The 12,575-nt window shown below is 40.0% G+C and overlaps 1 protein-coding gene across 2 annotated transcripts in view; it reads left to right on the top strand.

Moving 5' to 3' along the window:
• uba7 (ubiquitin-like modifier activating enzyme 7) overlaps positions 1–12,575 on the top strand; it is a 135,327-nt gene that overhangs the window by 56,675 nt on the left and 66,077 nt on the right. For both annotated transcript variants that reach the window (XM_080424409.1, XM_080424408.1), the window contains exons 17-19: positions 4,716–4,790; positions 10,024–10,228; positions 10,684–10,775. In XM_080424409.1, coding sequence (XP_080280535.1) covers positions 4,716–4,790; positions 10,024–10,228; positions 10,684–10,775 — 372 coding nt within the window. The remainder of the gene's footprint in view (positions 1–4,715; positions 4,791–10,023; positions 10,229–10,683; positions 10,776–12,575) is intronic.

The raw sequence follows: 12,575 nt of genomic DNA, 5'->3' as shown, positions 1-12,575 counted from the left end.
TGTAGGTTATTCGTTGTTTTTTAAAGTAATACTAGGTAACGTTTTCAACAAAACTAAAGTTAAATTGTATATCTTTTGCGAGTGGCAAAAGTTTCACAACACCCACTCCGTGAATTTCACCCCCGGAAGCCTTTTATTTATATATTTTCTATTGAACGTGTACGGGGGGGACTTTCCCGGGAAAATGACGTTCCTGGCCAACGTCATGACGTCGTGGCCGACGTCCTCAGGAACTACCGCAACGGTTTCCTGTTTGGCCAGGAACTACCGCGCTATTGACAAAAAGGAACCTCACGCTGATTTTAAGATAATGTAGGATTGGAAGATCGAAAAAGAACAGAAAAAGAAAGCACAGCTCATGGTAACTAATGCTCCACTGGCTAAGAGAAACGATCCGTAGATAGTATAAAACAATTAAAAGATCGCTTTTTGAAACGCTTCCGGCTTCCGGTGAAAACGAATGGAATTCTGGGTAATCGAGGACTAAGGAAATTGTATGCAGTGACGGTAGTGACCAGCAGAGGTTGCTAAAAATCGTTAGTTGTGAATTTGCATTGTACAACTTTAAAGAAAATATAATGTTTTTCGCCCAGTGGTGTAAAGTAATTATCAAGTACTGTACTTAAAGGTATCATGACATTCATTTTCACTTTTTTTTATTTTCAATGTTTTATTTGGGGTTTTATGACCTCAATTACACCCAAAAAAACTGAACTTAGAACATTCAGTGGATTTTCTGTGGTCTGGGGTTTTCTGAATAATTAGGCTGAAAAGTAATCTGAGCTTGGCCCTTCGACAGTGAGGTCACAGTCGATTAATCCCGCCCACTCTCCTCCTCGCCCCTCCCCTCCCCTATCCTTTCCTTTGGGGGGGGCGGAGCAGAGGCGATGATTGACAGGCAAAATCCCTCACCAGCGACACCCGCAGGCAAAGATTTCTTTTTTCATTGCAGTTGAAAAGGCTTTAGAAATGTGAGAGAAAAACACCTGCCATGGATCACTGGAATGGAATTTTCACTTAAAACTTTTTGTACACTTTTGAAGGACCAGGACAAAGACTTTGAATGTGGTGTAAAAGTGAATGTCATTAAACCTTTAAGTACAATTTTTAGGTATTTTAACTTTGGAGTTTTCAATACTTTTACTTCTACTCAACTACATCTCAGAGGCAAATATTGTAATTTTACTCTGCTACAATTATATGAAAACTTTAGTTAGTTACTTTGTAGATTTAGATTATTATTACAAAACATACATTAACCACTTCAGCCCTATGTACATTCACAACACAATGTGTTGGGATGCGATGCATTTTGAGCTTGTAGATCTGCTATTTTCAAAAGAGTTTTATACATTTGAAAACGTGAAATGGGATATTCAGCATAATGAGTACTTTTTCTGTTGGTACTTAAAGTACATTTTGATACCAATACTTTTGTACTTTTACTCAGGTAAATTTTGAATTCCGGACTTCTACCTGTAACAGATTATTTCTACAGTATTTCCCTCAGGTGATCAGTAAATACCCTTTATTATGTTCATGTTGTCAGGGACATGAGTCATGCCCACATCATGGTACATCTCTGGTTCTGTAATATACACACATATTCCTAAATGTCACAGTGGTTCCATTACTGCCATCAACCAAAGACATAACCGTTAACACACATATCTAGCAGTTCTACTTTTTAAGTTCCTGCTTTTTGCTCCTGCGTAGTTCTCTTTCTCATGGAATGTGGGTCAAGTCAGTTGAGGTTTTGTTGTTGTCCACCTAAAACTAGTGCAACCGCTTTTAACCACAAAGCAACCTGAGGAAGTACGATAAATATCACAAATACATCACCTGTTACACAATGACCACGCGTGTTGGGTTTGACAGATAAGTAACTTTAATAAACAGGTTCTCAAAGTGGGGTCCAGGAACCCCCAGGGGTCCTTGAGTGGATTCCAGGGGGTCCCCACCAAAATGAGCAACAGTTTCAAGATTAAAACACGATTTTATTTTATGGTTATTCTAAAAATATTCCATCTAAAAGCTGCATTGTGAGTTAGATCAGCTATTATAGTTTTTTTCAAATGTTGAAAAGCGTAATGGCACAAACTCTTTCAGATGGGGGTCGAAATGCATAATCAGTTTGAGGGTCTTTGACATGAAAATGTTTGAGAACAACTGCTTTAATGGCTGGTGGCTTCGCTTGAGACATTGTGCTTGAACATGACGACCCATGTGTATTGTGTATGATAGAGTTGATTGATAAACTGCAGTGTTGGAAAAAGTACTCAAATTCTTTACTTAAGTAAAAGTACCAATACTGCAATATAGAAATACTCTGTTACAAGTATAAGTCCAGAATTCAAAACTTACTTGAGTAAAAGTACAAAAGTATTGGCATCAAAATGTACTTAAAGTACCAAAAGTAGAAGTACTAAAATGTTTGAAAATACCAGATCTACAAGCTCACAACGCGTCGCGATGTGACACGTTGTGAGCCTGTAGATAGAAGTGGTTAATGTATGTTTTATAATGTAATAATTTATATCTGCAAAGTAACTAACTAAAGTTTTCAAATAATTTTTGTGGAGTAAAAGTACAATATTTGCCTCTGAGATGTAGTGGAGTAAAAGTAAAAGTATTGGAAATTGGAAATACTCAAGTAAAAATACTTTACAATTGTACTTAAGTACAGTACTTAAGTAAATGTACTTTCCACCACTGATAAACCACATGTGATCTTATGAATCGCAAAAAAAACTGGCGTTACTGACACGCTGTGTTGTTGAGACTGAGTTCAGGTAAAGAATACGTATATACTGTAGTGTAGAAGTACCTTTACATCTGGTCATGAAATGATAATAAGTGAATAAATGTCACAGTGGAAGGCAGAGGTTAAGTAACTGCAAAACGTATTGCATCATAACTCAGTGCTCCGACAGGCTGTCTGGAAATCAGCAGGTCACCGGTACGCCTCCCGGCCCACTCAGTAATAAATGTGTCCCTGAGCAAGACACTTAACCCTTATCTGCTGCCCCCCCCCCCAAGCGCTCATTATAACCATCTGAGCAGCCATCAGCTGAGTGAAGCTGAAACCTAATGTCCCCCGCAGGATTAAAAAGGTCTACAAAAACATTTACATTTTTGATTAAAAACCCATCTTAGCCATTCACAATGAGCACCAGTGGTGGAAAAAGTACTGAAATGTTTTACTTAAGTAAAAGTATCAATACTGCAATGTCGAAGTACTCTTGTTACAAGTAAAAGTCCGGAATTCAAAATTTTATTTAGTACAAAAGTATTGGTATCAAAATGTACTTAAAGTACCAAAAGTAAAAGCTCTAAAATGTTTGAAAATAGCATCGCGACACGTTGTGAGCTTGTAGATCTGCTATTTTCAAATATAATAATTTATATCTGCAAAGTAACTAGTAACTAAAGTTTTCAAATCATTGTTGTGGAGTAAAAGTACAGTTTGCCTCTGAGATGTAGCGGAGTAGACGTAAAAGTATAGACAATTGGAAATACTCCATTAAAGTAAAAGTACCTCAAGTATTGTACTTGAGTACAGTACTTGAGTAAATGTACTTAGTTACTTTACACCACTGGCGAGCACTGAGGTCTATTTCTGCCATTCAGAGAGTGATTTATTATCCGTCGTCTCCCTTACAACGTGCCAGGGTCACTCAGCCTAACAAGACAACAAGACAACAGAAGTGCTTCTTTGTTGTTGAAAGGGCTAATGCTGCAGATAGCCTTTTGATGCCACAGAAAGCCCCCCTACTGGGAAGACAACGTTAACAGAAAGACAGACGCACTCGGCACTGCTGTGAAGGCAGCGTTTTAACAGAGACAGACGTGGCTCAGCAAGCAGCCTCTCTCCTCTAGTCCAACATATGGACCAGTTGGTCACATCAAAGCTCTGAGCCGCTTTTGTTCCTCGTCTTTATCAGGCCCACAAACTGTGTGGAGAACACACACCTGATAACAATATTAGTCTGTCTGTCCCATGGGAATGCTGGAGGACTCCTGCTAGGGCAGGTATTTGTTATGGGGTTATTAAGTGTTAAATCATGGCCCATTATAATGCCATAAGTTCCTTATACAAGACCACTGACAAGTGTTTATATCAGCAAAAAATACCTTGTTTGGATATAATTTTCTGGCTACTTAAAGGTGTTATTTTTTGGTTAAAACTAAGTAATTTTTTTCTATATTCTGATAGTAATCATTGCTGTAGAGTGTTTGTTCGGTAATAGGGTTCTCTCTACCCATATCAGCTTAGTCTTCCAATACCCATTTTGTCTGCTAATTGTTTTTGTGTCATCACTTCCAATTTCACTTGTTCAATCTGTAAATGGATGCATGAGTTCACTCTCCTGATTGATAGACGGGCTAATTTTGGGCAGACATTTGGTTTAGAGGGGAAAAGTTTAGACCCTTTGGAGGACCTGGTCAATTAAGTATTTAAGTATTGTTTAATTAAGTTTTTGTGTAATAGTGTTTAAGCCAAGATTGCATTACATGAGATTTCGACACTGTGTGTGTGTGTGTGTGTGTGTGTGTGTGTGTGTGTGTGTGTGTGTGTGTGTGTGTGTGTGTGTGTGTGTGTCTGTGTCTGTGTCTGTGTGTTGTTTTGGAATGCATGTGTGTTGTTTTGGAATGCATCTTGTAATCGTTGTCAGCGGTTGATAAGGCATTCTTTCCTATCTGCTTCTCCTCAGCTGACGAGCTCTGGTCTGCCCTTCTGGTCTGGAACCAAGAGATGTCCTCACCCGCTGACCTTTGACCCTGACAATGTGAGTTTTACACAGCCTTTTGTTCAATCAGATAATTCAGTGTTCCCTGTGCGGAGCCTACCTGGTGAGGCCCTTGAAACAGTCAATGGGAACAGCTGACAAGGAGGTCTGGTTCGCATTCTGTCATCGTCTCAACCTGTTAGTCAGTGGTGGGCAGTTACTAAGTACATTTACTTGAGTAGTCTGTACTTAAGTAAATGTTTTGAGTATCTGTACTTTACTTGAGTATTTGTGTTTTTCTGAGCTTTCACTCCTCTACATTTCAAAGACAAATATTGTACTTTTGACTCCCGGGACTCAAAAGTACAAAAATGCATTATAAATTAATTACTGATGTTATGAAAATTTGGGGGAAGACAGCAATGCATAGAGATGTTACAAAGAAAATGTACTTGGTAATTTGTACTTTTTAATACTTAAGTATATTTAAAAGCAAGTACTCCAGTAACCCATCTACAAATTTGACTGAGCAACCTTAACTTTTAGTTGAGCAATATTTGACTGGGGTTGAGTACTTTGTCCACCAGTGCTAGTTGGTATTCCTCATGCTGGCTGCTGTTTTTTGGATTCTTGTCAATGCTGTGACAACAGGCAAAGTGAATGAGAAAATAATATGCCACATTCACCACCTTTACCCGCCATCGCACTAGTACTATGTACCCAACTACTTTTTTGTACAAATTCACGCATAGATTCAAAGCAGAGCTTTTTACGATGTCTGTCTGTCTGTCTGTCTGTCTGTCTGTCTGTCTGTCTGTCTGTCTGTCTGTCTGTCTGCCTGTCTGTCTGTCTGTCTGTCTGTCTGTCTGTCTGTCTGTCTGTCTGTCTGTCTGTCTGTCTGTCTGGCTGACTGGCTGGTTGGCTGTGTGTCTCCGGAGCTAATCTTGCAAACTGCTGGACACATTTATACTTTTTCAAATATTTAACTTCAATTTTATAATAGAAGTCAATAGGGCTCGGATCGGGCTGAATCCTTTCCTAGCTCATATTTGGAGTCATACGACAGAGATATATCGTAGATGACTGACATGACAGGCTGGGCACATGAAGTCTGAGAACCATATTGGAGCAGCGCATGTGGATAATGAGATCTACACGATTCCAATTGTTTGGGTTATTTTATGCTTTATTCAGATATAGGACAGTGAAGAGAGACAGGAAAGGAGTGAGAGAGAGGGGGGATGATGTGAATAAAAGTTCTTCGGGTCGGATTCCAACCGCGGGTACAAGCTGCGAGAAAGACTATAGCCTTATTTATGTCTATACTGTATGTTGTCCTGTTTATTGTGTATTGTTTTGTTCTTGTATATTTGAGGGTTTTTTTTGTTACTGAGTGTACAGCACTTTGGTTCAACACTGTTGTTTTAAATGTGCTCTATAAATAAAGTGGATTTGATTGGATTGTATTGGATTATGTGGTATGTGTTCTTAAGGGCTGTTCATACCAAGCACTATAACTATAACTGTATTTGTTCGCCATTGTCTTTGTTATAGTTGTGGTGTGGATTGTGCCACCCACTTGAGTTTAACCATTTTTAAAACTATATCTTTATAGTTATAGAGTGCTGGGCGTGAATGGCACTTTTCTCAGCTATCCCCTGGGGCGCCTTTACAGCAGAGCTACTGACATGATAATAAACATAAGTAATGGGCCATTCACACCCAACTACAACTATAACTATAACTGAACCAGCTCAGTGGCCTTCTGGTTAGAGGGTCTGCCCTAAGAGTGGTAGTTCAGGGTTTCAGGGGCTGCGTCATACACTTAAAAAATGCATGGGACCCAATGCCTTTGCTTGTCACTCAGCATCAAGGGTTACCTCGATTGGGGATATACTTAATACATCAAGCCGCCTCACGGTACAGAAACAGGAGATAGGCTCCTGCCCTATGGGGCACATGGCTCGGCAAGGCTTACTATAAATAAAGATATCATTGGAAAAATCGTTCTCACTCAAGTGGATGGCAAAGTCCACACCACAACTATGACAAAGACGACAATGGTAAACAATATAGTTATCGTTGCAGTGCTTGGCGTGAACGGCACACACACACACACACACACACACACACACACACACACACACACACACACACACACACACACACACACACACACACACACACACACACACACACACACACACTTCACAATAGGCCATAGGCATACTGTATGTCAAACACAGAACATCCTCTGTCACAGTGCAGACCCTAGGCATATGACAAACACAGGAAACAGGAAGTCATCCATCCATGTGAGCCTCCGTGACGCGTTCGTTCCGTATGTGTTGGTTGTGGAACTTGTGATCTCCATAGCAATAAACGTCATCAAAGGTCCCCCAGAAAGGTATACGGCTGTGAACATGGAAGAAGTTGTGTATTATGACCTATCAATGGCAGTGCACAAATGGAACCATTTGTACAAATGGTACAAATTGGTTCCTTGGTACCACAAATGGAACCATTTGTACACTCCCAGAGTTACAGATCAATAAGTGTCCATTTGGTACCCCTGGTGGTCCCTGGACCAGACGTTGAGAAACAGCGATCTCTTCTTCTGTTGTGTCCGTCTGTCCTCAGTATGCTCTCCTTAGAGTCTAAGGACCTACTTTTTGGTAGGTCTAAGGCTTAGACCTACCAAAAAGTGTGCTCAAATAACCATGCAGGAACAAGTATTGCCGTAAAAAGCTCAAATGTATGACGGAGGTCTTTATGACCGAAAAACGTCACCTTTTTAATGTGAGATAATACAAATAGGCTCTGCCCAGCAGCTATATTCAAAAGAAATTGGACCTCTTCCTTAATTACAGGTCTTAACAATGATACCAATGAAGGCGCTGTAGTTCCATTAAAGGGGTACTTCACTCTCGGGCCGGGGACACATTTAAAAAAAATATTAAAAATAAATTAAAAAAGTTATGGAAAATTCATGGCCCCCTCACGACACGCAGTGTCCTACTAATGTGTGAGGGGGCCATGAATTTTCCATAACTTTTTTCATTTATTTTTAATATTTTTTTTAAATGTGTCCCCGGCCCGAGAGTGAAGTACCCCTTTAAGTGTGGCACAGTGGTTCTCAAACTTTTTAATTTCAAGGTGTACAAATGGAACCAAATTGTACACACACCCGTAAGGGGCCATTTGGAACCCCCTCAAGTAACTATGAGGGTACCTGGACCACACTTTGAGACCCACTGGTGTAGCAGAGCGTTTCCAGTGAGCCAACATGCACAATGTCAGCACCCTGACTCTGAATGGAACAGAGCCTTAATTAGTATAACTAGTCCCAACCTCACGACCCACCTGCTGTCAAATAGAAAGCCTTTCTTGAGGTCAAAAGAGGTCAAACTTCCTGTATCTGGTTGCTATGGCAAGCTGCCAGATCAGGCTGAGGGTCTGATAGGCAAATCAGAAAATCAATCAAGCCGAGAGTCTGATCACTGATCGAGGTGGGGTAAGATGCCTAAATAATAGCCAGAGCTCTGATCAACAGTCTGTGACAGGTCTTGGAGGCATGTGGAGTGATCTTGTGCTTGCGAATCCCGGACGAACTTCAGAGCTTTTGTCAATTATAGTAGTATATATATAAGATTGGTAAGACCTGTGAAGGAAGTAAGGAAGCGGCCCAATTTCTTTAAGTAAGGTTGTGTTCATGTCAGGGTGCTGATATTGTGCATGTTGGCTCACTGGAAACACTCTCAAAGTGGGGTCCAGGGACCCTCATGGTTCCTTGAGGGGGTTCCAAATGGCCCCTTACAGGTGTGTAACTCTGAGAGTGTGCAATTGCACACTCTCAGAGTTATGGGGGTCCTTGAAATTAAAAAGTTTGAGAACCACTGCTACACAAAATGGAACAGAGCCTTCATTAGAATCATTGGAAACACCTGTGAAGGAAGTAAGGAAGAGGCCCCAATTTATTTCCGGTGTGGCTGCAGTGCATAGAGAGCCTATTGGGTTCATGGAGAGACTGCCACGATTTGCATAATATGGACTTCCACCAGAGTTCATCATCTTGCCTCTCTTTACTTCCTCCACATGTCCATCTCTCCTCTCTTGTGTTTTCTGCTCCCCCCCCTTCTGTCTGGGTCACTTACAGTATCCTCATGTCTCTCACAGACAATGCTGAAGGAACAAAGGGCAGGAACCAGGAATGTAGTTCTCTACAGGCTGAGTGCAGCACAGCAGCTTCAAACACCATTCACAGCCTTTTGACAGCCCTTTAATACCTGCCATAAATCTACCCAGTCACCCTGTGAATCTGGGGCGACATGTTACCGTGAATCTGACATGATGCTTTGGCACTTTCAAATGAAAGAGAGTATTGCTTTCTATAATATTTGTTGCTGTCTGGCAGAAACCAGCTAACTCCATTTTTCCGCTTTTGCATTTTTTTCCCACAAATCAGTGCTATCTGTGTGCTGATTAAAAAAATATTGAACCAATGAAAAGTATTAAAAAGCGTTTCTGACAAAAGCAGCTAACTCCATTTGATCCTCAAACTTTCTGCTAAACCAGCCAACTCCACCAAAGGGGGGTGGAGTTAGCTGGTTTTGCTGACTCCAGGCTCCACCCCCTTTTGACCTCATTCAGTCGTTCTTATCAATGATGAACAAAACCTCCTAACTCCACTTTTTGTTTTGTTTTTGTCATTTCCTGAAAAATTTACATTTTGGAGTTAGCTGGTTTCTGCCGGACAGCAGAGATATATAGTTATGGTTCACCATAACAACACTTTTCTTCATTTTATTATGTAGCTGAAGTATAAAATAGCACTTAAGTAGTTTTAACTTGACGCAATGAAGTTATTCCACATACATCTTATGTTAAAACTTTCAACATCTGTTTGTGTTAGGATAATTTAGGAGGTAATGGCCGTTCCAATGTGTAGTTCAATTTAATATCTGGATCTTGTTTATTAGATACACTTATTTGTTTTAGCTCTTGCTCTTTGATTTTCCTATTTGTCTCATCTGTTTAACAAAGTAGGTAGCTGATATATTGTACTTTTACCTTAGCGCTAGGTATACTCTTAGTTGCTTGTTTTAGAAGAGAAGGCACTTGTTCTTGCCTACCTATGTTGAATGCACTTATTGTAAGTCGCTTTGGATAAAAGTGTCTGCTAAATGACTGTAATGTAATGTAATGTAATATTTGCTCTGGTCTGGGGTTTCTGTTAATAATATTGTGGAGTGAATACTGCAATTATTGATGTTGTGTTGCCATTTGTTTGTAGACTACCCATATGGATTATGTGACGGCAGCAGCAAACCTATATGGTCAAATGTACGGGATCGCGGGGGGGACCAGAGACCATGTGGTCACCAGAGGAGTCCTGGAGAGTGTCCGCGTTCCTCATTTCACACCAACGTCCTCTGTGAAGATCCATGTAACGGACGAGGAGATGGAGGACGAGAAGAAGAAAGGAAGTGATGATGCTGGTGAGTAATAGAACTAGAGCTGGAACTATTGATTATTTACTTAGCGATTATTCTATCGATTACTTTTCTGATTAATCAAATAATCAAGAAGCGGATTTTTTGGATAATATTTTTTAAATATATCAACCTTTTTTAATAATTGACTAAATTGAGAGAGTTCCTTCCTTTCCTTTCAAGGCTAAATACAGAACATCTAGTCGATTAACTACTTAAGCCCTGTTTTATACTTTGTTGTACATTGATATCACGCAAAAAATACAGAAAATACCAATCAACGTCTTGTGAGCTTGTAGATCTCGGTATTTCGATTAGCAATATCTTTTTTTAGAATCGATTAACTCCATTTGACTGATTACACCCCTAAATGTAACGGTAACCATGTTGTTGCTTTCAACTATCTAGCTGTGTCTGCCTGTGTGTGTGTGTCCTCCTTTGACTGTCTCTCTGACCCCCAGGAAAGGCCCGACTAGAGGAGCTGAAAGAACAGTTGTCCTCTTTGCCTGTGGACAGCTTAGCCATGCAGATGCACCCCGTCGACTTTGAGAAGGTAAAGCTCTTCTGCACACTGCACAGGTTTACGGGACACACATACACAGAGGTGACAGAGCCTTAGAAGGCATCCATGGGCGGATCTGTGGGTGTCCTCAAAATGTTTCCTTCATCTTTTGGTCCCCGGTGACCCAAATCTATGCGGGGCCCCTCCAGCAGACTTAATGAAACAAAGTCATCTTATGTGTGTCTGTCTATTGCAATGCCACATGGGGAGAGAATCTTAAAAAAGTGCACTGGTGAACAGTGACCAGTGTGGACTTAAGACCACTAGGGTTTTTTGATAGACACTGAGGAGCCTTGTATATTGTTGGTATGTCCTTGCTCGGTCAAGCCAGGCAACTCTTCTACCATTCATTGAATGCTACAGACTCTGTAACTCCACCTCGCAAACATTGAGACAGGAATCTGTCATCTGTTCGTCATCATTTCCGTTCACTATATATATATTTTTTTCTAACAGCAGAAGAAAAAACTTTTTTTTGTGTCCTATATTTTGCATACACAGTTGCAATGCTATGCATTTCTCTTTACACATGGTTCTTCCTAGTAGGCCTTTCATGTTTAAGGTACTAGAAAAGGAATTGCGTTGGCCGGGAATCGAACCCGGGTCAACTGCTTGGAAGGCAGCTATGCTCACCACTATACCACCAACGCTTGTGTTCAATGTGTCGTATTTACATAAGAGAGAAAGAGAGAGAAGGAGACAGCCTCCCCTTTGAGAGAGGCCGTCACAGGCAAACCTGGCTTATGGAAGACAGACTGTCAAACCGCAGCACACAGATGACTTGGAAACAGAGCTGTACTTTCTAACCACGTGCCCACTGTACCAATACATCAGAAACACACAAGACCGTTTGAAAACATGACTAATAAGGAAAAATTCCCATATCTGCTGGGCAGTGATGGAAAAAGTACTCAAATGTTTTACATTTGTTTTTAATAGCTGACAATAGTTATATAGTTGAATAGTTGAATACCGGTAGTTTTCACTGTAAAAGTATCAGTACTGGAATGTAGAAGTACTCTGTTACAAGTGCAAATCCGGAATTCAAAATGTACTTGAGTAAAAGTACAAAAGTATTGGTATCAAAATGTACTTAAAGTACCAAAAGTAAAAGTACTAAAATGTTTGAAAATAGCAGATCTACAAGCTCACAACGTGTGCGATGCGACACGTTGTGAGCTTGTAGATCGGCTATTTTCAAATAGCCTAGTTATAAAATAAGGCTAAAGTGGTTAATGTATGTTTTATAATGTCATAATTTATATCTGCAAAGTAAGTAACTAAAGTTTTCAAATAATTGTAGTGGAGTAAAAGTACAATATTTGCCTCCGAGATGTAGTGGAGTAGAAGTAAAAGTATAGACAATTGGAAATACTCCAGTAAAGTCAAAGTACCTCAAAATTGTACTTAAGTACAGTACTTGAGTAAATGTACTTAGTTACTTTACACCACTGCTGCTGGGTGAAGTACAGCAATGTGCAAGTGCAAATACAGAAGCAAGATGTGTGAGCTGTTGTGTCAGGAAAAGGACATCAAATGCACAATTCTTGTTGTTGTTTAGTTTAGTTGTTTTTTTTGTGGGGGGGGGTGCTGTTTTCAGGTTTTCTTTTTTCTACATAGTATATTTGGTTGCAAAGTTGCAATGTGACACACTATTTGCCTATATTTTAATAGTTTTTTAATTATATTTCAAAATGTTTGTTTTTATTTCACATTTGCCTTGGCATTGTAAACGTATGTTTTCCATGCCAATAATGCCCCATTGAACAGAATTTAATCGAGATAGAGGGG

The sequence above is a fragment of the Gymnoscopelus braueri genome (genome assembly GCF_963280865.1).
Source record: "Gymnoscopelus braueri genome assembly, chromosome: 3".
In the NCBI taxonomy this organism is placed as follows: Eukaryota; Metazoa; Chordata; class Actinopteri; order Myctophiformes; family Myctophidae; genus Gymnoscopelus; species Gymnoscopelus braueri.
This window is presented reverse-complemented; position numbering and strand designations above follow the sequence as displayed.